Source organism: Aureobasidium pullulans (assembly GCF_000721785.1).
Source record: "Aureobasidium pullulans EXF-150 unplaced genomic scaffold scaffold_53, whole genome shotgun sequence".
In the NCBI taxonomy this organism is placed as follows: Eukaryota; Fungi; Ascomycota; class Dothideomycetes; order Dothideales; family Saccotheciaceae; genus Aureobasidium; species Aureobasidium pullulans.
Genome location: NW_021941073.1, coordinates 1 through 25,194, shown reverse-complemented (window position 1 = coordinate 25,194; position 25,194 = coordinate 1). Strand labels below are relative to the sequence as shown.

The following is a 25,194-nucleotide window of genomic DNA, read 5'->3' as shown; positions in this document are numbered from 1 at the left end:
TCCCGGGGTTGCAATTGGATGACACACCACTCGAAGGCTACTGCAAATTCTAGATTAAATTTGTGCTACAGATCAGCGTACATTCTTAGGGCGAGATCGAGCACGTCTTGAGTTTGCTGGACAACTACCGTGTAAGTAGGAGGTCGAACGATAACGGTCATGGGATTTCCAGCTCTCGTATGTCATCGCACATCGTGGACACGATGGTGGATTACGGCTTGATCATGGAGGCGTGATGACATCAGTGTAATGCGAGGGAGGTTGTCACAGCTTCGAAACTTGCTCAAAAGAACCATGAATAAATAAGCAGTCTACTAGAAATCGAAAGCGTATTGGATTTCTTATACATCTCATGTTCATCCAGTCCTCCACGAGAAAGCGGAACAGGTCGAGAAACTCTTGCTATTCGCAATTCGCATTCGAGACGTACTTAATTACGTGATCTATTTCAAATCTCGATATCGCTATGCCGTTGCTCATTTCCACAATATGCTTCTGCTCAGATCGGGGACAAAGAAGTGTTTGTGTGTATGGAACGATCATGTCGTGAGACACAGCTGAGACGCCTCGAAATGGCATGCCGACGGGTCAATCGACTACGACCAAGGAAGCAGGCATTCCGCATCATATGATGAAGAGAATAAAACTGCAGCTTGCGACGCGATTGTTGGATTATCTATCATCGCCTCCATACTCGTGACGTAGCCAGCTCTCCGATAGAAGTCGGCAAATCCCCAGGCTGCAGTAAGGGTCCCCCAGATGTCATAGAAAGGTACGTCTTTGGCTTCATATGCTCTTGTCTCTTCGTCACTGCAAGCGATGATCGATTTCCATGCTTCTATGACCAACTTCATGACGTGACTAGAGCTTTCTTGCGTGTTTGAAGATCTGGCTGGTGGAGACTGGTTTTCAGTCTTGGACGTTTCAAGAACGAAAGGAATGGCGGGACGGTCCGCGTGCACTATAGGTGGGAGAGAAGAATTAGCACCATGATTAGCAGTGAGATATTCGATAAAGTGACACATCCTCTGCAGTAGTAGCCGGGCGTAGTGTGGCGGCAGGCTCGTATTGCAAGAGTTGATCTCGATAAACGTTCCCAGGTCATGCGGCTTTGTGTAAACGGCGATGTCAGCCCTATCAGAAGGTGGACGTACTGCCCTCCTAGACAGGATCATGTTATCGCCCAAAGACATCTGATCAACATCTTCACCAAGATTTTGGTACATGACAATCGAGCTCAGGCGTTCCCAACGAGGCCAGCTAGTACAGCGCTCGACGAGCTTCTGATAGCCAAAATTCTCGAACGGCAAAGCTGCGATAGTCTGTTCTTGTACTGATGCCATGAGTTCTGCGGGTGTCATGTTCGTGCGAAATTTCACCCTTGTAGGCATCGTGTCTAGACACGGTCCTACAACATCCGAAATTGTCGGGAAAGGGGCGTTACGACCCCATGTCGTGAAACCATAGACGACGTCAGACTTTCCACTCAGCTCACGGAGCACAAGTGCCCATGCTGCCTTGATAACGGTACCCATAGTCAGTCCGCAGCCCTGGAAATGGGAAGTTTGCACGATCTGATTGACTGCACCGTCAAGGACATTCTTGTACGACGGTTTTGAATAGTTAACCATCTTGGTAACAACTGATCCTGCCAGTAGTTGTCGCCAGTATTGTTCAGCCTCGTTGGACAGATTTTCCCTCCGCATCCAATACATGTATTCTGTAAAATTGATCACAGGTGGCAATCTCTCGTTCAGATATGCAGCTCGAAGAGTCTTCACAATCTTGATCAAGGTCGGACCATCATAGTATGCCTGCGACAATCGCAATATGATGCGACGAGTACGGCCATTCCCACCGAGGAACCAAAATTTGACCATGTTCCTGCCAGGATCAACTTCATGATGCATGTCAAGTTCGATGACCTCGTTGGTAGTAGCTTCCAAGGAACTTAGTACTCGTCGGCATGCAAATGATCCCCGAAAATGCTTAGTGGTTGCCTGCAACACGCGACGTTGATGGACTAGGAATACCGTGCGAAGAACAGGTATGTGTGTGACGACTTTCATGCAAGCAGCTTCAAGTCGATCGTGTGAGACGGGCTCTTGAAAATCAAGAATAATGTAGTTTGTGGTACCTCTGGTGCTGGTAAGTCCCGTGCTCAGCTTAGCGACTTGGTAGTCTGTGGCCTCTGCAAGGTCCTCCAAATCTGCTCGATCAATCGCGAGTGCTGGCAGTACGTGGTTTTCGAGATGACGATCGATATTCGATATATTGACAGAAGAGAAAGGATCGTAGCGGGTTGGGATCGCTGGTGGGATATCAACAGTTATCCGAGCGAGATCAATCAAGCGTGGGTGGCGGAGAACCTGTGCGACTGTCAAGGGTATGCCTTGCTTCCGTGCCATGACCGTGAGTTGCATTGCCGTTATGGATGTTGCGCCAAGCCAGAAAAAGTCATCTGTTCGCTCTATATCTCGCGGCTCAACTCGGAGTAGCTCAGCCCACATACCACGGATTGCATCCTCATTGAAAAGTCGTTCGGAGTCGATAACATCACGGTAAGCGACGAAAGCACTGATTTCTCTTCTGGATAGCGCCGAGCCTATCTTTCGTAGTTCCTTCCGGTCCGTCTTCCATGATGCCGTCGTTGGAAATCTTGCCACAGGAATGTACGCTGTAGGGAGCATATAATCAGGCATGGTAGCACTGAGTCTGGGTTTCAGAGCTAGTATTTCTGCTTTCAAAGGCTCTGGTATCGTGTCACACAGAATATCATCTGCCCTTTCGCTGCCCGGTATTAGCAGAAAAGCTGCGATCGTCGGAGATGATGAGTTGTCCAGGGGCTGAATGGCTTCTACAACAACTTGTACACCTCTGGGAAGATGCTCAAGGAGGTGATGTTCGATCTCACCGAGTTCGACGCGCTGTCCTCTGATCTTGATCTGTGTGTCTTTCCGCCCTTTGAATTTGATCGTGCCATCCTTATCGTACGCAACCAGATCACCAGTTTTGTAGAGCCGACCCCGTCTGCCTTTGTGTGTACCAAAGCCCCGAGTCAGCCAGATTGGATCATGTATGAAGGCTACTGCTGTCATCTCATCTTCTCCAAGATATCCCGGGGAAACGAGAGGCCCTTCAATGAGTAACTCTCCTGTCTCGCCAACAGCTGTGAGCCGGTTATGGTTATCAGGGTCGACTATCCATGTTGAGGCTCCCAGTCCTCGTCCGATGTTCGACGGTTCAGTCTCTAGAGATGTGACTCGGTTGACCGTGCAATAGACTGTGCACTCCGTCGGTCCGTAGGCGTTGAAAAGTGTCGTGCGATCCGCCCACTTCAGCACGTTCGCTGATGTAAGCGACTCTCCGGCTAATTTCAGGACTCTCAGACTAGGCACAGCTTCTGGGCTAAGCAGATGCATCATCGAAGGGGTCAAATCAGCGCTATTCGCCTCCAATCGATTGATAGCACCGAGGATATCGTTCATGCGCTCGTCTTCTGACGGAACACACACGCATCCGCCAGCCATGAGGGTAGCGAGCATGTCTTCAATACCAACATCAAAGCCGTAGGAAGCAAAGTTAAAGACCCGTGAATGAGGACCAAGTGAAAGAGCTTTGATCCGATACCACATGGCAGCGCAGTAGTTGGCATGAGTGATTACAACTCCTTTAGGGTTTCCCGAACTTCCAGAAGTGAATGAAACATAAAGTCTGTCGCACTGATGTGAACCAGAGGAAATGCAATTTGGACCAAGCTCAGCTCCAAGGAGCACAGTAGGATCAAGTATGATGGTATTCTCCAAGAGGGACTTTCCCAACGAGGCCGTCTGGAGCGAAGACAGAAGGACCGAGGCTGAGATTTTCTCCGTGATTAGTCGTAAACGGCTTCTGGGCAGACTTGGATCCAAGAGTACGAAGGCTGCGCCAGTCTTGAGGACTGCAAGAATGGCAACAATGGTCCATTTAGTCTTCTCGAAGCAGATAGGAACAATTTGCCCAGGCTCACAGCCATATTGGGCCAAACGGTGGAACAGGCGATCGGACAGTTCCCAGATATCCTCATAAGTGAATTGACCATCCCAAGCGCAAACTGCTGGTGCCCATGGTGTCTTTTGAACATTGATTTCGATCGCGCCATGCACATTGCCATGAATGCTGGGTGGAACAAGACTGTTCCATCCCCATATGGTTTCCAAGTCCTGGGAGCTGAGCATCTCTAGCAAGTACAGTATCTGATACTTTTTCGCGGATGGTAGGTCTTAGATCCAGAGTAATATGTTGCCAATGAGATTCTGTACTAAGATATTTACTGCGCTAGCAGTGACAAGCAATTATCTCACGAGAGCACTCATAGGGACATGCATGCCGAACGCCACAAAAGAGTTTCCAATGTTCAAAAACAGCGCGCCTGAACTTTCAATTCCATCATGCCGAGGAACTCGGAGCCATGAATATCGCTCGGCGACTTTATATTATCCCTCATCTCGGAGCGCTTGATACTAAATCTATCGCCCTTTTCGGAGAGTTCTGCATTAGTCGGGCAGCTCCCTCGGCCTTGGCAAGCGCCACAGCTTCACCATCAGCTACAGGGTCGTGAACTTCGCCTCGAAGCTCAGATTGATCCGTGCTACCATGGCCTTATCTTGACCGCTCGTATCTCATTCGCTCAAACGGAAGAAATGCACATCAGATCTAGCGTGCAACTATCTTCCGTTTCTCATTTTGAGACGCCTCGTAAGCTTATTGGTTGAGGGAAGAGACGAGACAACACCATGAGCCCTCGATTGCTCTCAAGGCCTACCGGCACCCACTCGACCCTATTACCCAGACGGTAAGGAACACAAGATTCGGAGGATTATTTGACGAGGCCTCGGAACTTGATGATGTTCTGCCCTAGGTCAAATGGTTTGTGCAGTATATCAGTCTGACCCGCGAAATTTACATAATCATCTATGTACAGCTCTCTACTCAAATACCTTCTCTTCGATACAGGCGCAGAGACAGTTCTAAAATATGTCCACTCTATCTAGGCATGATTCCACCAAAGACTGCAAATATCCAGTCCCTTCCTCCATGACTGAAGCGAAAATCATGATAGTCGGTATCGGGCCCCATGCGCAGCGTACTTATATTCCACAACTCCAAGCTTTGGGGAAAGACCATGGAGAAATGGTGAAAGCGGGAGTTGATGTGGAGGAAAAGCGCATACAAGTGACAGAATGGGCCTTGAAGCACTGTCCCAAGATGAAGACCCACTTCGTTCCATTCTTCACGGATGTGATGCCCGCACACGTGAAGACTGCACTGGATCACCTGGTCGATACACTGGAAATCAACGCTCTCGTCGTTAGTACTGAGCCTCTTGCTCACAAAGCATACGCGCTTTGGGCTATGGGCCGCGGTCTCAGCATACTCATGGACAAGCCGATCACCACCCGTGAAAGGGCAACCGTCGACATCAACGAAGCACGAGGCATCGCAGAGGACTACCATAAGTTATTTGCGGAATACTCTGCTCTTCAGAAGCATACGCGTACTTGCTTCATGGTCAGCAGTCACCGACGTTTCAATCCAATATTCAAGCGGGCTATGAGCTATATTCGCGAAATCGCTGAGCATACTGGATGTCCTGTGACCGGTATCTCAGCATCTTACTGCGACGGAACTTTTCGCTTGCCCTTGGAGACCCTGGAACAGCGATACCACACCTACAGCAAGGGCTACGGCAAGGTATCCCATAGCGGTTACCACATCCTCGACCTCACTTGTTGCTTCGCCAAAGCTGGTATAATCCCAAAGAAATCACCAGATAGTATCGACGTGATCAGCAGCTTTATATCGCCAAAGGGATTCTTCCGACAGCTGCGTGAGGAAGATTATCAGAACCTGTTCGGAGTAGCTGAATATCAATCAGTCTGTACAGAAAGCGAGCAAGATCTTGCGCAGCGAGCTCAGGGGTACGGGGAAATCGATGCGGTAGCACAATTGACCTTCCGTCAAGAAGGCGACCCAGTAATGCTGGCCCAACTCAACATTTCCAGTACTGGGTATGGCCAACGTTCGACCCTTCACCCAAATCCGGACCAATACAAAGGCAATGGGAGAGTCAAGCACGAGGCTTATGAGATCAGAAGCGGGCCATTCCAGACAATCTACATCGAATCCAGATCCATTGCCGACGATGGCAGTGCATGCACACCTGGAAACTTCCAGACAGGCGCCAATAATCATTTTGAGATGCAGGTTTTTCGCAATCACGAGCTTACTGGTCATGCGCAGCCAATGGAGGTTCTTCATCTGGCAGACCTTGCAGACGAGCTGGGTTATAGCCATGAGAAGTTGTATACTGAGCAAGCAAAGTCTACCATGATATTGGAAATGATCCTTTTCATCGAAGGGAAGATTGACTATCCAGAGCTGACCTCAAACCTGGATGACCATCGCTTACCCGCCGAAATTATGAGCGCCATGTATGTCTCCCACATATTAGACAAGAAGGTTGGGAATCCTGTTGCAACGATAAGTCTGCCATGATGCTGGGTGAAAGGTCAGAAAGCGAGGGAGAGATCGATCGTTGTTACTTTCTTGATCTCATGTTACTTGACCTCAGACGAATGGAAATAGACACACAGATAATTTAACAGTCAACAAACATTTTATCTCTTAGGCATGGTAGTTGTTCGAATGCAGAAACAAAAGGAAACTATATCAGTTGTTCAATGCGACTTTGCGAGGTAGAAAATCCAAATAATCAGTCTGTATTTTATGTGAGATTTCTCTATTTTCCACTGGAGAGTGTTTGGTGTAGTGGTCTAGGCCCTGGAACCCATTATGGAGTTCAACGCCATATCGAATAAGAAGGCATCGCTGAAAATCAGTCTGCCTGATGATGCTTGCTTCTCAATACACCGTCCTTTCTATTTTTTCCCCCCTGCCCTATTCTTTATTTCATAACTAGGCAATCTTTTTGCATTACTATACCAAAGTTTTCACTTTCTATTGCTCGTATAAGACGTTCTCGACGTGAAGATCCTGTCACCATAAAAATGATAATCATGCCAAGCTTTCAAAGACAAACGTAAAAGTTTCAAGCAATGCGAGCAAGCAGAAGTATTTGGAGAGAGTGGAAGGATAAGCTCGTAACGAGAGACGGCCATTTATGGAGATGCAATAGGTGAAGAACGCAGCTTACATAAGTGATACCGGTCGACAACCTGTCTTCTGTGATGTTTCCATTTAATTCCTTAGCTGGAGTTCCCATGATTCTCAAAAGCTGTACTTTTGCTTAGGATTAGGGAACCTAGTGTTTGAGCTGACGTCAGAAGTGTCTCATGTATGTGCGAATCTGCCCTTCTATGTAGACAGAAGTGTTCGGAATGGTCTTACCTTGGCCCTAGCTCCTTGATGCTCAGTCTGGCTAGCCAATGACCCATATCGACGCAAGTCTCCAATGGTTTGCCTTCAACAAGGCCAGCGAGGAAGCCACCTGCAAATGCATCGCTGTATACAATTCATCACTGTCAGTCACTGGACACGCGTAAAATACGTGATTTTTGTTCTAGATCACATACCCTGCCCCAGTCGTGTCGACAATCTCGGAACGTTCGATTGACTTGACGGGAATGCAACGATCCTCAAGTATCCCGCTCTCCGCAATGATAGTTGGCGAGGGGCCTTGAGTGATCAGTACTATACGCGGCCGCTTTTTATTCACCTTAGGACGAGCGGCGAGGTGTCGAGCAATCTCGCCAACATCTTTGCTCTGACATGATATCAGTCACCAGGTAAAGCCTATTGGAGTCTGACACAGGTAACAAAGAAATGATGACAAACCTGGAAATCGTGAGACTCCGCCCAAGCGATGGCTTCGCTTTCATTGCCAACAAGGACGTCCCAGTAAGGCTCCGTCATGTCCAAAGTCGCCTTAAACACGTGTGGGATAAAAGGCGCCGACAGGGACATCATAAAGACCTAGGTTGTTTGAGTGAGTCGATGTAACCCAAAACACAGGATGCAGTCGAACCTTGTTGTTTGTTGCTGCTTCGTTCGCCAATGCCATGACCGCTTCAGGACAGACAGTCAAATGATAAGCACCAACGTAGTAAAATCTCGCCGCGGTAACAAGGTTCCAGATACGTGGCTGCTCCAAGTGTTTGAGCTTGTAACAATTTGCCGCGCCAAGGTCAGTGCAGCAAGTTCGATTGTCATCCGTAACTATGACAGCGCATCGGCCTGTAGGCTGGGAGTCATCGACGAGATACTCAGCGTCTACACCAGCTTGATGGCAAGCAGATCTGAGTATATCGGCATAGCTGTCACGGCCGACGCAGCCTAGATAGAGGACGCTACCTGATGCGAGCATGTACTGACAGTTATACATGATTAGTTGATATTGTAGCATTATCCAGGTGCAACGTACTGCCGCAGCTCTAGCGGTGTTCTGGGCCCCTCCACCAGCCGTCATTACCACGGCATGATTATCGATGAGATCTTCGTAGATGTTATGATGACGCTGATCAGCCAGAATTGCATCATTCGGCTTCAGGCCATATTTCTTCAATAGTGTATGATTTCTGAATGATGATGAGCTGGGAAAGAGCAATACTAACAGTCTTAACTTACCCAAACGCCTGGATGTCTGCATTTCAGAAATTCATTCTTCGTTAGTATACACATTGAGTATACAAAAAACATTGTTGCCGTTACCAAGAAGTGGATTTTCTAAACACAGTAGACGTGCCATTTTCCCCTGATCGGTCTCACTGATATCTGAGATCACACTTTTCGCGCATAAGAAAAGGCTAACAAGAGGGCGCAGATAAAAGTCGCTCGCTGGCAGACTAGCTGGTAACAAAGTTTATACTAGGTTGCGGATAAAGGCACCGAAGATTTACCCGAAGGTTCAGCCTTCTTCCAAACAAACCCGCCGAACGACTCTCGGCTAATTAAATGATAACGGGCCCAAAGCAGTAACTAGTTGTTTCACCCCACCCTACCATACCTTATCACAGTACTGTATCGTATGCATGCTCTTTTGCATGCATACAAAGATAGGACAAATTTGATTATAGTAATGCAGATTGACCAGCTCGTACGATCATTACTCGTTTCTTCTCGCTAGACTCAAAAGTGAATCATGATCAAGCAATCACCCAATGTACACTCGGAGAGTTTATTTTTTGAGCTAACATACGAGTTCGGGAGGTGACTCGGCAGTTTTGGGGATTACTACTGTACAATATAATTTGACTTATCCCTGAGCAATCAACTCTATTGGCAGAACGTTTGAGCGACCAGGGACGAGGCCGCCGCGCGGAATCCGACTCCCCCTACTTCGACTCAATCATACCTCATTGATTAGATTATGGTATTGTGGTTCGAAGCTTTGGAGCTGCACTGAAAATGGAAGACTCTCGGGGCTCGAACGATACACCGACCCATGTTGATATAACAACAAAGCAAGCAGCTTTCCCAGAAGTCAAGGTCACAATCAAAGATCTTTATCGTTATGCAAATGGCATGGATCTCATGATCCTTGCGATCAGCTCTCTATGCGCATTTGGAGCAGGTGTATGTCGAGTTGTGCCATCTGTAAGTATCATCTTACCCCATGTCTTCTTCATACGTACGCTCCACTAATCTTCCAGATCATATTCAGTAGAATCGCATATATCTTCGTACAGGTCGACAATGACGGTCCCGAGTCTAGCCGATCCGTCTCCGCCTGGACAGCATCAATCGATCATTTCACGCTATACTTTGTCTATATCGCAATCGCCTCTTTCGTCACCCAATACATCTCACGGCTGGGATTCGTGTACACAGGAGAGAAGCTGGCACGAAAGATCAAAGAACACTTTTTCTCAGCAACCTTGAAGCAGAACATCGCGATCTTCGACGAATTGGGAGCTGGCAGCTTCACGACACAGATCTCGACCGGCACGACTCTTGTCCAGGATGCTATCTCACAGAAACTCGGACTGACCGTCAGCGCCTTTGGAACCCTTCTCAGTACTTATATTTTGTGTTTTGCTTACAGCTGGAGACTCACACTCATACTTCTCTGGTGTGCTGTCTTCGCATTCTCGCTTTTCTTGATTGGCAAGAGATTATCCAGTGGATATGCCAGTCAGTCACTGGAGGAGACTTCCGCTGGAAACACTATTATCGAAGAGGCAATAGGGTCTATCAAAAGTGTTGCTGCGTTGGGAATCCAGAACAGCGTTATAAAGCGATATCGCGAGCACCTTCAGCGAGCTCGAGCAAGCTCATTTCGATTGAAGGCCATGATAGGATGTGTCCTTGGTATTGCCATAGGAACAGGCTATCTCAATATGGCTTTGGCGTTCTGGCAAGGCTCACGTTTCTTGACCGACGGCACTGCTACTTTCGTCGATGTACTTGTGGTTGCCACTGCTGCCAAGACTGCCGCCTTTGCGGTATTCGGTGTAGGATCCAACGCAGACAGTATTATCTCAGCTCTCGCCTCCGCATCCCGGCTATTCACGATGATCGCCCGTGAATCTACAATAGATGCTACATCAGAACATGGGCTACGACCACAGATATCTCGAGGTCAGATTGAATTTCGTGGTGTTAGCCATATCTACCCTTCACGCCCGCATGTCTTGGTCATCAATCAACTCGACATCGTCTTTCGCCCTGGGCAGATCACAGTGGTTGTCGGCAAAACTGGCCAAGGGAAAAGCTCGATATCTCATCTAATCGAGCGCTTCTACGACCCTGTAGAGGGTCAAGTACTGTTCGATGGGCAGGGTATACAGACTTTGAACGTTCGCTGGCTTAGGAGTCAGATCAGACTAGTTGGCCAGGAACCTATCCTCTTCAACACTACTATCACGGACAACATAGCATACGGTCTTGGTAGCCCTACATTAGGCAGTGATGCTTGCTCACCAGAGAAACGGCAGCAGATCATCGAAGACGCAGCCAAGGCTGCATGCGCCCATGACTTCATATCTCGTTTGCCAAGCGGGTATGAAACACTAGTGGGTGAGCGAGGGTCTCAATTGTCTGGGGGGCAGAAGCAACGCATTGCCATAGCTCGTGCGTTGGTTGCAAACCCCAGAGTCCTCATCTTGGATGAAGCAACATCTGCCCTAGATAGCGAGACCGAGGCGAAAGTGCAAGCTGCGATTCGCCAAATCTGCAAGGAATGCACTATAATCATGATTGCGCACCGACTTGCCTCGATTCGCGAATCGGACAACGTCGTGGTCATCTCGGGAGGGAAAGTCGTAGAGCAAGGCCTTTGTCGTGAGCTGCTTAGGAAGGATGGCTTGTACCGGCGTCTGATGGAGACCCAAACTACAGAACCAGCTCAACATCCAGACGGAAGGTCAACAGTCGAATGCATCTCAGGAACTGAAAGAGAATCGCTCCTCGGAAAAGAACACGAGGCAGAAGGACTAGCTTCACAAACTGGACATGATATTCAAGCGTATGTTCGCCGCTCCCAGAACAGTGCACGGGGAAACGAGAAAACACAAGCATCCGACGGGTCTTTACGAGATTTGGCAACTTTCCTGACCCGATTCAACAAGTCAGATCTTGTTGTTGTGCTTCTAGGCTTGTTTTGTTCGTTTATCGCAGGTCTCGAAGAACCAGCGTCTGCAATCGTGTTTGGTGAAGCTGTGATTGCGATATCAGAGCCCTTACAGCAGTCGATACGAACTCGCGCTGGGTTTTGGTCCTTGATGTATCTCATGCTTGCTCTAGTACAGACAGCAGCGTTTTGCATTGAGAGCATCACCTTCGTACATTCCGCTGAGTCTTTGATCTTTCGCGTCCGTACACAGGTGACGGAGGCTATTCTACATCAGGACATGGAATTTTATGACCAGCAAGGTAACTCTGCAGGAAATCTGGTTAGCTTTGTGTCAACTGAGACAAGTCATCTCGCTGGCCTAGGCGGATCCATCATCGGAACTATTCTCATAAGTCTGACTACCCTAGTCTCCAGTCTTGCCTTAGCCTGTGCCTTCGGCTGGAAGCTTGCTCTCGTCTGCTTTGCTGTAGTTCCTCTCATTATCGTTTGTGGTTTCTGGGGCATACGCATCGTTGGTGAGCACCAGGCACGTACGGAAAGGCATAATCTTGCAGCTGCAGGTTTTGCGAGCGAGACCATTTCAGGAATCCGGACCATAGCGTCGCTTACACGCGAAGATGCAGCTATTACCCACTTCAAAAAACTCTTGGCGATAGCGAAACAAAAGAATCTCCGGTTAAATCTGGTATCATCTCTGCTGTATGCGATTGCTCAATCGGTCTTCTATGCATGTATGGCTCTGGGCTTTTGGTTTGGTGGCACCCTGATTGTGCGCCGGGAATACAACACTCTACAATTTATTGTAGTGTACTCATCAATATTGCTGGGTGCTATGTCCGTCGGCATCGTATTCTCCTTCGCTCCTGACATCGGCAAGGCCAAGAAGTCCTCTAACAATATCAGAACCCTTTTGAAGAAGAGAACAAAAATAGAGTCGCGAACTGGCGATGGACTGGGACCGATTATCACTGATGGCGCCGTGGAGTTTCGAGATGTTACTTTTGAGTATCCAACCCGATCTGGACACCCGGTACTACGCGGTGTTTCATTCAAAGTACTTCCAGGTCAACACATAGCGCTGGTCGGGAAGACGGGATGCGGAAAGAGTACGATCATCTCTCTCCTTGAGCAGTTCTACGATCCAACTTCAGGTCAGATCTTTGTTGATGGTTACCCTATCTCCTCCATGAACACCAAAAAGTACCGCCGGTCACTCGCCCTGGTCGTACAAGAGCCGACTTTACTGAATGGTACGATACGCGAAAACCTTCTCGCTGGAATCGAAGATGAGGTTGTCTCGGAGGCTACGATCGAGGCCGTATGCAAAACAGCAGACATCTACGACTTCATCAGCTCCCTCCCGTAAGTGTCCCCTCATATCCGTGCACAGTTGATGCTTACTTATATCAGTGATGGCTTCGCTACGAACGTTGGTAGTCGCGGTGGCAAGCTAAGTGGTGGCCAGAAGCAAAGAGTAGCTTTGGCTCGTGCGTTGTTGCGAAATCCGAAAATCTTGCTTTTGGACGAGGCCACATCCGCGGTGGATGGAGAATCGGAACAAAAGATACAGAATGCAATTGAACGTGCGACAGAGGGATGTACTTCGATCACAATCGCTCATCGGCTTAGCACGATTCGGAAAGCTGATGTGATAATTGTACTTGATGAAGGCGCAATCATAGAATTTGGGAGTCATGAAGAGCTCTTGGCGAGAAAAGGAAAGTATCATAGTCTACATAGTGCAAGTAGTCGTCAGTAGTCTCTATCATCTTCTTGATCTAAGGAAATTTGCATTACAAAAACATTTTGTCTAGATCCACTATCCTGAACCTCAGAGTATGCCAACCTGGCTTTTGTGCGATTTCGCCTTTGCACTACGAATCCGATTTATTGCAACAGTCTGCCATATGTGCGCTTACCGTTCCTCTTGTAGTCTCTTACAATCTAGGGTTCTATAGAAACGTGTTCCTTAGGGATAGTGGAGACGATGGTGATCTGGATGCTGTCGCACGTGGCAGACGTAGGCTAGGGAGTTGTCCTTGTTATAATGTAAGAAGGTAGGTAAGGGTAGTAATTATGTAGGGAAGTAGACAAGTTTTTATTTAGGCAGGTAGGTGGATATTCAGTCTAACTTTCCACGGCTGTGAAAGTACATGTCGTGATGCAACTTCCGCCGCTTGTCTTGTCTTTGTCAGCTTAGGATGGTGCGAGGTTGGCTCTAAGGGCGTTGACAGGTTCGTCGTCGAGTCATAGCTCTGTATTTGGTAGAGGCATACCGAGACGTACTGAAACATGTCGAAAGAAGACTTAATAATGCGTGCAGAGTTTGCGTGGTAGGCAAAAAGGTGTTGTTGTCAATTGATGTAGAGAGCGTTGCTAGCAGTTGCAAACCTGTTCTATTTCCCACGCGAACTAACGAAGGTGACACCAACTATCAGAGATAAACCTGACTCTTACAACCCAATAGACTCTCCTAGTCCAGGCTCTCTGATGCGGATGGTGCCGGTTATTCGTCCCGGTTTGCGTTTTAGGAGCCAGTCCATGTGTTCAATCTTATGATCGGCCAGGAGGTGGTAGTTCGATCGAAGGACGAATACATTAAGGCTCAATTCATATCTGTCTAAGATCAAGGTCACCGAAACTGATAAGTGTGAGTGCGGAGCACTCGAATCGGTGCCGCATTTCTTGTTTATGTGCCCAATGTGGAAAGACTAAAGACGAAACATGAAAACGGCTCATGGGAACAGATACTGGGACCTCTCCTTTACCTTAGGAGGGTATACTGACATTATAAGAAACGGCATGAAGATCGTTACGCCATCAAGCGTTTCTGCAAGGCCTAGTGCCCTATCATTGAGCGTCTTACTAACTCCCTCATGATGAACGGCCGCAACAACGGCAAGAAGCTCATCGCCGTCCGCATCGTCGCCTACGCCTCCGAGATTGTGCGTCTTAACCTTTTGGTCTACATGCGCTCATACAGCAAACTGATACACCCGACTAGGTCCACATCATGGCCGACCAGAACCCTATCTAGGTCGCTGTCGACGCCATTGTCAACTGCGGTCCTCGCGAAGACTCTACCGATATCGGTTCCGCCGGTACCGTCAGTCGATATCTCCCCTCCGCCGCGTCAACTAGGCCATTACCCTCCTAACTATTGGTGCCCGTAAGGCCACTTTTCGCAACATCAAGTCCGTTGCCGAGCGCCTCGCTAAAGAGCTCATTAACGCCGGCAAGGGTTCCTCCAACTCTTACGCCACTAAGAAGAAGGACGAGCTCGAGCGTGTTGCCAAGTCCAACGGGTAAACGCATCATTCGCTGCAATGGTGGCATTACACTGTGGCTTGTAGGCATGTCGAAGAAGAGGAGGCTGTGCGGCGGAATTCAAAAAAAGCAAGAATTGTTTTCTCAGCACTGCAAGAGTCACTGGGGATTTTACATACCCTTTCAGATATGGTTTGGCGAAGGCGCCTGAAAAATGTACAATATAATACCAGTCTGAGAGCACTTGATCCTGGGCGATGATGCCGCAAGTGACTCGTGGATTGTTATACACTGTTGCGTGATGATGCTGTAGGACGGGACGCTGTCACTGCGGGTGAGGGTGCAACCTCGTTTCGATCGGCGAGTCGTTCTCTCGATGCTTTCTTCATGGTCACTATCGACAGGCTGTGACACCCTGAATGCTGCACCCGACACCATTTGCGTACACGACACCCTGATGTCGATCAGAATGATCCTGACGGCCATCTTTGTAAACAGTTTCTCGCTAGGTTTGCCTTTCTTCCACACATCACACTTGCCCCTTCTTCGATGGTTTGAATCATCGCCCCCTGTGTGTTATACATGGAATTACCCTAAAGCATCGCTCGCGAATAATTTCAAGAGGCAAATTCGCAATTCGTCACAATTCTTTATCTCCTATCCTTTTCTTTTCGTGTCCGAAACACCGATGTCAAATTACAACCCAAGCTTCTCTACCCATAGCTGTGGCATGTGCCGAGAAGTGCTGATATTGACTGAGTGTTCTTTTACTTTTCTACTTGCATCGGTTTTGGCGAGCTTTCGGGCCCAAAGAATGCTCTCTTCATCTTCATCTGCCTTCGCGGTAGTGGTGAGGATTGACTTTGAGTTGTGATGCGGACATGCAATCATTCATATCAGATTGTTAGTTAGATACATGGGGAGCAGAAACTAAATATCATAGGCAGCACACACGCTCGTGGCTAAGACTTCTCACTCCTTCCTCTTGCTTATTCTTTTTGTCCTATACCAATGGGAGATTGATTTTTGTAGAGTCTCTTTGAATTCTGTCCTGTTGCGCGGCGTACTCAACGAATCGAGGATCGAATCGACCATCTCCTCAGGGTTGACTAAGGAGAGACCGTGCTGGCGGTAGTCAGCTAGCTCATCGGTGGTCGGGAAGGGATAATAACGAGAATCTGCCTCGCTTTGCTCAGTTGCGGCCAGTACTTCCCCTCTTGAGATCTTGTCAACTGAGTCAACGGCCATCTCAACCCCGACGTCGTAAACATCATTCATGTACTGCAGCATTGGCTTCCTGGTAAGTGGGCAGGTTCGGATATCGAGGATGTGACCAGCGTCCCAGTCTTCGTTAATCTCGTGCAGGCTGTAGCCAAAGCTCTCGTCACCATTTCTCATCGCCCTTATCGTCGTCATAACTCCGCGGTAATTGGGAAGAACTCCCGGATGAAGGTTCAAAAGCTTCCTTGAGCCGCTGAAGTGGTTGATGATGCCCTTACCAAACTTCTGATAACAACGAATTGACATGCCAATGTCGATAAAGTTCCGTTGAAGAACATCGAGGAAAGCAGGGTCGTTGACGTCCAGAATATGCTGTACGAGAATTCCATAGTGGACCCTCATTTGTTCCACGGTCATGCACATTGACCCGCTGGGGTCGGATGTACCTAAAAAAGGAATCACAATATCCTGATACAACTGACGTTCAAAAAACGCGAGCTCTTCGAGATCAAAATGTTTCTGCTTTTTGCTGCCTTTGTGGGCCGGTAAGAAGATGAATGGTGTATGACCCAGAGCTAAGAGCCGGGAGACAATTTTACTCGTCATGAGGTGCGAAAAAATGTCTGTCCCAACAAACAGACCGACATGTAGCGGTCGACTTGGGCGTTCCCCGCTTATGCTATCGGCAATGCGCGCAGCGTGAGCTACATTCCTGTCGATTGCTCCAGTGTAGAAATGTGTCCCCCTAGTCATGGATCCAATGACGTAAAGATTCTCGGATGCTGCCAAGGTGTTGAAGTCCACGACTACACCTCCAGCTGGATGTACTGTCAGCTCGCCAGCGTCCAAGAGTCGCTTGAGGAGCTCCGATCCACTCTTGTAGGGATCATGCTCCTGCCCCGCTGCTTCAATCAGCCAAGGAGACTGGACAAGTCCACTGGTCGTAGATACCAAAAACTCGTCCCCAGACAAGAAGGCTTTCTCACCACAGTGCACCCGCAACTGCCCTCGACTTATCAAAGTAACGATTTTCCGGGCGTTTTCCAAAGGAATAGAGTGGCGGTATGTCATCCATGTGCTGAAGAACTCTCCAAGAAACAGATCCTTTGTTGAGTTGGGAAAAGTGTGCCAATATCGCTCTACAACAGGCGCCGTTGCTCTGAAAACTGCCTGCCACTGAACTAAATGGTTCTCGGCGGCATTGACACTGGCTTGAAACTCTGTCAAAGAGTCTGTCGAAGACTGTGTCTGGGAGGAATCTCCACAGGCTCCACGATCTAGTTCCTGCGAGATTGTCTCGATTATCCGAATGAAGCTCCTTTCCGGGCGTTGCTCTACGTCTCGAGCAAGGCAATGGAGTACATATCTTCGGCTATAGGGCTCGCAATGCCCCTGTACTTTCGGCAGCCTTCCACTACGAGAAACCAGATGAATAGGACCTTCGTGACCATTTTCGGAGAGACAGATGGCGACGTCAATGGCTGTAAGTCCTGTGCCCAGCACCGACACTGGTGATTCAGGTGGTATGATTTTCAATGCAGAATTGGGCCACGGGGAAGGAAAGTAGCCTGCAACCCCGAGCAGTCCCGGGTGGACCACCTTGGCAAAATTACCGAGAGCCAGCACTAAGACCTGGGTGTTGATCTTGATGCGACTGGTTAGCTCTAGCAAAAATCCCCCTCTCTTCCGCTGAACATCGACGACCTCTCCACATATCACATTCAGTACAACATCCAGTCGGCAAGATTCCTTGCGAGCTATTTCCAGCTGCGAGCGGAGATATTGTCCGTACTGACTCCGCAGTGGGAAGGGCTCTGGTTGCAGATCGGGATATCTCGCTGCTCTCCATTTTGAGAAGTGAAGATGATCGTTGATGTAGAGACCCATGGTGTCTGCATGCATGTTCAAGATAGTCCCCGCGCAAGCTTCAGAGTACGCTAGCCCTGGACCAGCAGCCTTGCTCTTTTCCAGCAAGGTTATACTCTTCATCCGCTTCCCCTGTTTGATTTTCTCGAGTAGATGAAGAACGACAGCGACACCGGAGGCTCCCCCACCAACGACAACAACATCTTCTGGGGTTTGCAGGGCTGAAGACAGGGCAGAATTTGCGAATCTCATCATTCAACAATAAAGCGATACGTATCACAGAAACAATTTGAGGCGAGTGGTGATTGGTGCCTCCTTTTTCCTGCTCCATTTTACTCGTAGCTATATAGAACTCCAGTACGGTAACGCATGTTCAGTGAGTAGGATCACATTACGCGATAGTAGCGAGAGCTCGGGACAATCCTTGACGACTTCGCTCGAACAAATCCAGGTAGATCAGCAAATGCCCAAGAAGAGCCTCCATAACTCACCGACTAAGCGCTGTACGTCGGTTGTATCTCATTTGTCGGAGCGGTTGAAGTTGAGCAGATCAGCTACTCTGTCCGTCTCAAGTTGATCGGGCATTGTGGCGTCCCATAACTCTCCGTTAGTTCATGATGTCATCGCGGTGTATCAACGAAGAGCCTCGTATCTACAAAGAAACATATGTCGTGACACGGTCGAAGCACACGGTGGACCGAGCTTATTTGACAGACAGACCTTATTTTCACGACGTTAAGCGAGATCCGCACTTTCTTAATCTGTTTTCGCACCCTTTTGAACGACTCATCGCGCGAAGCGAAGTTGAATTCCCGTTTCCATTGGCTGAAGGTTTGGTACTAAGGACCGGATAAGGTTAAACACGGCGGCTTCGGAGACTTTTTGATATGTCGCCTTTGAAGGACTAGCGCGGCTGTCCCGTCTTACGGCCCGCTCTTTCGGAATGTGTATACTTGCCGCAGCAAAAGATCTCAATCCTGAATTTTGTCACGTCTCACAGTCGTTTCCGTTCGCCAGGAGCACGCAGGATTCTCTGATCCCGAATTCAACTCCAGAGCAGCATGGATACAGCAATATTGCCTCCTGACGGCGGCTTGACAGCCTGGACACAGGCCTTGATGGGCCATTTCGTCTGCTTTAACACCTGGGGTTACATATCCAGCTTTGGCGTCTTTGAAACTCACTACAGTTCCACCCTGTCCCTCTCGTCCTCGGCCATATCCTGGATCGGCTCCATCCAAACGTTCCTCATCTTCTTCGTTGGTGTCTTTTCAGGCCGAGCTCTAGATGCTGGATTCTTTCGTCTAGTCTTTTTTCTTGGTGCCGTACTTCAACTTCTGGGAGTGTTTATGACGAGCTTGGCGACGAGTTATTGGCAGTTGATCTTGGCCCAGGGGGTTTGCACGGGGGTCGGGAGTGGAATGATGTTTTGTCCTAGTATGGGCCTTGTTGCTACGTACTTTTCGGAACATCGTGTTTTCGTTCTTGCCTTCTGTCTGCTTGGTAGCGGGACAGGAGGTATGATATTTCCAGCCATTGTTCGTCAATCGCTACCTGTACTTGGTTTCGGGTGGACTGTGAGAGTTGTTGGGTTCGTTATGCTTGCTCTCACAGTTCCTGCCATGATTTTGTTCCGGGTACGAGTGCCGCCAAGGACTTCGGGCGCGTTGATAGAGTGGTCTGCATTCAAGGAGCCGGCGTATTCTTTGTTTTGTCTTGGGATGTTCTTGAACTTTTGGGCCTTGTATTTTGGGTTCTTCTATGTGAGTAACGATCTTCTGTGCGCTGACAAGCTGCTAACTGCGAGATGATAGATTGGTACGTTTGGCCGTCAGGTTATCGGTTTGTCTTATGAAGACTCAGTCGATCTCATCATCATCAACAACGGAGTTGGGATTGTCGGCCGTCTCGTCCCCGCGTATCTTGCAAACCGAAGCTTTGGACCGTTGAACACAATCATTCCTCTCACTCTAGCAACCAGTACAATAAGCTACAGCTGGATTGCTGTAAAAAGTACGACAGGGGTGTACGTTTTCATCATCTTATACGGTATCTTCTCCAACGGTATTCAGGGATTGTGGCCTTCAACTCTATCAAGTCTGACAACAGACATCTCAAAGACAGGGGTGAGGATGGGCATGGGGTTCACTGTGGTCAGCTTTGCGTGCTTGACGGGGCCCCCGCTTGGTGGAGCGCTCGTTGGGATCGGTCAGGGATATCTTCCAGCTCAGGTCTGGGCGGGGACATGCTTTTTGTGTGGTGGGTTATCTCTGTTCTTGGCTCGTATCTCCAAGACTGGTCTTTGCGTTGGCCAGAAGGTGTGAAGAATGAAATGTTGCAGAGTCTGTCTTGGCCGAAAAGACCGATATGTTGTACGAAGTCTATATTACGTAGGGTAGCCATAAAATGATTCAATTCGATTCCAGTGCCCCTAAATTGGATTGAATTGATTCATCGTGTCGAGGAATTGTATTAATTGAGTTAATAGCTAAGTTGTTTACTAAATCGATAGATTAATCATCAATTAGAACAATTTTAGATCACTATAGCCATTCCTATACCTAGTCTTTGAGCGATGGTCTAGATCTCCTACAATCGGTTAAGTAGTTCGACTTCGTCCTATTCGAGTCCCTATCCTACGTTTAGAATGTAGACCGATGCCACTAGTATCTTACGCTATCCTTTTCTTATAATAATTACTATAATATTGTTACTATCTACTAGGATTTGTATAAAGTCGTTGTCCCTATTTGCCTATATATATAAGCGAATTCTCCTATCCTAGTCTCCTCCTTATATATGTTTCTGTCTAATAACTTTAAAGTTTGCCCTAACTCCTATAATTTAAACATAACTATTAAAGTTATAATAATGTAGCTCCTAAACTAGTACAATATTAAATCTCTAAGTCTCTAGATTACTATATAGTATATCCTAAACTCCTACGCTCTTCTATAGGTTTACTTAAAGAATGTTAATTATACTAGGCATTAAAACATAAGTTATTAATACGTTCCTATTATTTCCTATACTCTAGATACCCCTAGTTTATTACTAGACCTCCTTATAAGACTTAATAGGATAGGATAAGAAATGCTAAGCATAAATCCTAGTAGGATAAGATCCTACTAAGATAATTTCCTATTCGTCTTGCTAATAACTACTTCTAGAAAAAGCTATCTAAATCTCTAAATATAGCTATATAGCTCTAAGAGACTATTATAGACTATTATAATAATAATAATTATATAGGACTCTATAAACTATTAAGATATTTTACTTATATATAAACTATATAATAATATCTTATTATACTCTAATCCTTCTTTATTATACCTTACTCTATCGTTATCGTTTTGTAGTTCTTTCCTATAACTTAATAGTATATTAACTTTTAATAATTTTTTAACCTTAGCTAGCTATTTCTATATTACTATATTACTCCCTATATACGTATAGTACGACTACGCTTTACTAGGACTAGACTATATACCTTCTTCCTTTATATAATTTATTTACTTACTAGTTTACGTATAGACTTCTTTTATATACTTCTTCTACTAGGTCTTAACTATTACTAACTCTTTTATCTCTAGAGGACTATTATAGACTATTATACTATAAGTCTACTAATCCTCTCGCTAGAACTACTAAGATATCTTACTTTATGCTAGAACCTAATTAAGTAATAACTAACGTAGAACTAGATTAGCTAGCGACTAGTAAGCCTTATAATAGTCCCTTAATAGTCTTATACTAATACTAAGAAGAAGTTTATAACAGCTAGATCCTATAGAAGACTACTACTATTAACCTAACTATAGAGGAGTATAAGAACGTAAATATAGCTCTACTTAGAAGTCTATAGGGTATAAAGTCTTATAATAGTCCTATAATAGTCTACTAACACTAAATAGAGCCTAATAATAACCTAGACGTAATTCTTCCTATAGAGTTAAAATAAGTCGTATAATAGTATATAAAATACTCTAGCTAGCTATAAGAGTATAAAGGTATATAGTAACGTATAAAGTCCTACTAGTAATATTGTTACTAATAGTAAAGACTAATTGATGCCCTAAGTATTAGTGTCTTTAAAAGTAAAGATATACTTATATATACTAAGCCTTGCTTAAAGGCTTAGGCTTTATTATAGAGGCTACCCTAGCCTCTCTAGTAATAATTATCCCCTCCTCTATATAGTTATCTATAACTAGGAGGCCGATAGTAAGTACATTATATATAGCTAGCGTATAGTACGTAATACGTACTTAATTATAGTTACCTTATATATAGCTTATAGGGGGCCTATATAAGGAGAGTAGCGTTTACTTTACTCGCTTCTATATCTAGCCTTACGTTACGTATAGATAGGATTTGTAAAATTGTCGCGTCTTATATACGCTACGTATAGGCTAACTTCCCTAGGTTTTACTAGAGTATACCCTAGCGTTATAATAATAACGCTATCGTCTTAGTAGTCTATACTATAGTATAGTATATAGAATTCTAGACTAAGCTAGTAATTCTTTTCCTTCTAGCTTTATACTATCTATATAGTAGCCCTAACTCTCTAGTAAGTAACCCCTCCTAATACTGCTTATTCCCTTTAGTATATACGCTACTTACGCTAAGTATATGTTTATTATTTTTAAACTACTTTCTACTTCTAGAACTACTTTTATTAGGGCCGTATACGCGTAGCCTACGCGTAGTATACGCATCTACATTACTTATCCTTTCCTCTAATAGGCTTACTTAATAAGTCGCTTACGTACCTTATACTAACTTCCTACTAGATAGATTTTACTATATCTAACTTAGATCTTATACGTTTCGAGCGTAAGTCTACTACCTACCTTCGTAAGGAGGAGGTATACTATAAGGGCATATTAGAAACTATTACTTTCTTTACCTCTTACTATCTATTATACCTATATAGTTAAAAATAGTGTAGTCCTAGCACACTTAGAGGAGTTATAACTCTATTATAATACGGTAAGGTTCTATTATAGATAGGTCTATAATAGACTATAACAAGTAAGGGGATAATAAGGTTAGCTTAGCATCCTAACGCCTTAGTAGAGTAGGATGTTCTTAATAGATTGCGCCTATAGATACTCTTCTTCTCTTTAATTAATTAATTACTACGCTATATACTATTAGCACGCTTTTACTAGTAAAGGTCGCGTCTCTACCTTCAGTTAATTCTATAGGCTCTAGGATTACTTCCCTACGCTAGCTAGAGTATTTTATGCACCTGTTGCACGACTTATTTTAACTAGTTATAAGCCTAGGTTTTGTATAATCCTAGAACCTNTTAGATAAAAGGATGTAAAGGCTAGATACTACATTAGATTATCTCTAAATAAATTTGACCTTAAATTAGTTAAAGAGGAAGAGACTTCTAAAGCTATCTAGGAGAGACTCTAGAAGAAGTATAAGATAAGACTTGCATCTATAGGTAGATAATACCTAGTTGAATTCTCTACATTTAAGATTAATGTATTAACTTTAATTAATGCTACCTAGTAACAAATTAATACCCTAGGTAAGAAGGTTATTAAACAAAGACCTAAGTTAAAATCTCTTAACTTAATTAAGTCTAGAATTTAGTAACTACTTATAGCACTACCTATCGAGTATACTACATATAAAGTAGGAATTAATGCTAGAGGAAAAGTTGATCCTAAAGAAGTCCTACTTATTCTAAATAAGGTATAGGCAACTATTAATCTAGAGGCTACCTACTATATAAAGAAGCCTTACTAGAACAATAAGTCTTCTTTCTAGAATAAACCTTCTTTCTAGAAGAGAAATGTACCTACTAGAGTAAGGAGTCCTTTATAGAGAGATAGATAGAGCTATCATCTATGTAGTGCACCTAATTACTAGATAAAGTCCTATAACTACATCTCTATAGTTAAGGCTTATAGTAGAAAGCTTCGAAGAGAGCATCTAGATAATAAGAAGTTAAGTAAGTAGATATCTTCTTAAGGAACTAAAGTTGTAAGACTAAATAAGGAAATTGAATACCTAAAGAAATCTATTAAATAGTTATAGGGAAGCAAGTTTACTAAGGCTTATCTTATAACATAGACTAAATTAGAATCATCTAACTCTAGTTTAGATAGCCTATCTAGAAGTGATTAAGAAGAACTAGAAGTAGAATTCGCAAACTTAAGTAAGGAAAATGTTAGTACTATAATAGTAGACTACTAGATATTCGACTCTAGCGCAAGTTCTTACATAACTAATAATTCCTCTCTCTTTAGTGAACCTCCTACAACTATAAGACGAATAACAATCGCTATTAGTAGAGGGAAACTCTTTTTAACAAAGAGAGGAGTTATAGATATAATAGACTATAGAGGAGGGAGATTTAGATTAAAGGATGTTTTGCTTATTCCTAAACTTAGAGTTAATCTACTTTCTAGGAGAAAATTATGTAAAGCTAGTTTAAAAGGTAGCTTTAATTTATAGAACATGTACTACCTTAATAAGGATAGTAACATTGTTCTATATATAAAGGAGAGAGGAGGAATCTATATCCTAGATTCCATCTTACTAAAGCTAGCTTAGACGGAATTAAATCTATAGGCTTTTATAGCAACTTAGTCCTAACTAGATGATCTACTTAAAATAGATGTAGTAGTACCTATAACAATTGCACCTAAGGCCTTACCTTCTATTTAAGAAGAAGAAGTTAAAAGTGAATCTAATGCTAATGCTTCTAATAAGAGAGATGTTAATAACTATATACTATATTACTAGAGATTTGCCTACCTTAGACCTATAAAGATTATAAGCCTATATAAGGTTATAACTATAGCTACACTAGTTAAAGTTGCTAAGCACACATGTTAGACTTGTACACTAATAAAGTTCTGTAAGTTAAAAGGCAAAGTATTAAATAGAAAGGAACACCCCCTAGCAAGGGTATCTATTAATATATGTAGACCATTCCCTACCTCTAGAGAAGGCTTTACCTAGGTAATAATTATTAAAGATAACTATATAAGAATGTCCTAGATAATCCCCATTAAAGAGAGAAAGGAATGCCTTAATAAGCTTATAACCTAGAAGACTTAAGTTAAGAGATAGTCTAGACATCTTCTTAAGAGTGTTAGACTTAATAATGCAAAGGAACTAGTGAAACACTTCTCTAGACTTAAAGAACAGTATAGAATTAAAGCTTAGATAACAATCCTATACACCTTAACATAGAATGGTCTAGTTAAGAGGGAAAACTAATAGATTAAGAATGA

At 45.1% G+C, this 25,194-nt stretch overlaps 7 protein-coding genes across 7 annotated transcripts; 4 read left to right on the top strand and 3 right to left on the bottom strand.

The window, feature by feature from the left end:
- Positions 1-596: 596 nt before the first annotated feature.
- M438DRAFT_285791 (amino acid adenylation) lies at positions 597-4,223 on the bottom strand (the record flags this gene model as incomplete). The annotated part of the gene is made up of 1 exon (XM_029901556.1): positions 597-4,223. A coding segment is annotated over one exon (3,627 nt), but the record flags the coding sequence as incomplete, so codon positions are not given.
- Positions 4,224-5,094: 871 nt separating this feature from the next.
- Positions 5,095-6,537, top strand: M438DRAFT_378920 (uncharacterized protein; the record flags this gene model as incomplete). The annotated part of the gene is made up of 1 exon (XM_029908861.1): positions 5,095-6,537. One exon carries the CDS (start codon positions 5,095-5,097, stop codon positions 6,535-6,537), a length of 1,443 nt encoding a protein of 480 aa, XP_029754589.1.
- A 732-nt stretch (positions 6,538-7,269) lies between these two features.
- On the bottom strand, positions 7,270-8,746 carry M438DRAFT_370227 (Ribokinase-like protein; the record flags this gene model as incomplete). Its single annotated transcript, XM_029908167.1, has 8 exons — positions 7,270-7,303; positions 7,390-7,503; positions 7,575-7,765; positions 7,837-7,974; positions 8,027-8,368; positions 8,423-8,576; positions 8,626-8,641; positions 8,710-8,746. The coding sequence occupies 8 exons, from the start codon at positions 8,744-8,746 to the stop codon at positions 7,270-7,272; spliced, it is 1,026 nt and encodes a 341-aa protein (XP_029754588.1).
- A 659-nt stretch (positions 8,747-9,405) lies between these two features.
- On the top strand, positions 9,406-13,331 carry M438DRAFT_285783 (multidrug resistance protein 2; the record flags this gene model as incomplete). The annotated part of the gene is made up of 3 exons (XM_029901555.1): positions 9,406-9,594; positions 9,651-12,934; positions 12,983-13,331. The coding sequence occupies 3 exons, from the start codon at positions 9,406-9,408 to the stop codon at positions 13,329-13,331; spliced, it is 3,822 nt and encodes a 1,273-aa protein (XP_029754587.1).
- A 1,120-nt stretch (positions 13,332-14,451) lies between these two features.
- Positions 14,452-14,881, top strand: M438DRAFT_340684 (ribosomal protein S7; the record flags this gene model as incomplete). The annotated part of the gene is made up of 3 exons (XM_029904350.1): positions 14,452-14,517; positions 14,610-14,678; positions 14,747-14,881. The coding sequence occupies 3 exons, from the start codon at positions 14,452-14,454 to the stop codon at positions 14,879-14,881; spliced, it is 270 nt and encodes an 89-aa protein (XP_029754586.1).
- Positions 14,882-15,811: 930 nt separating this feature from the next.
- M438DRAFT_285793 (uncharacterized protein) lies at positions 15,812-18,178 on the bottom strand (the record flags this gene model as incomplete). Its single annotated transcript, XM_029901557.1, has 1 exon — positions 15,812-18,178. The coding sequence occupies one exon, from the start codon at positions 18,176-18,178 to the stop codon at positions 15,812-15,814; it is 2,367 nt and encodes a 788-aa protein (XP_029754585.1).
- An 809-nt stretch (positions 18,179-18,987) lies between these two features.
- M438DRAFT_360531 (MFS general substrate transporter) lies at positions 18,988-20,250 on the top strand (the record flags this gene model as incomplete). The annotated part of the gene is made up of 2 exons (XM_029907442.1): positions 18,988-19,689; positions 19,741-20,250. The coding sequence occupies 2 exons, from the start codon at positions 18,988-18,990 to the stop codon at positions 20,248-20,250; spliced, it is 1,212 nt and encodes a 403-aa protein (XP_029754584.1).
- Between the last annotated feature and the right edge of the window lie 4,944 nt (positions 20,251-25,194).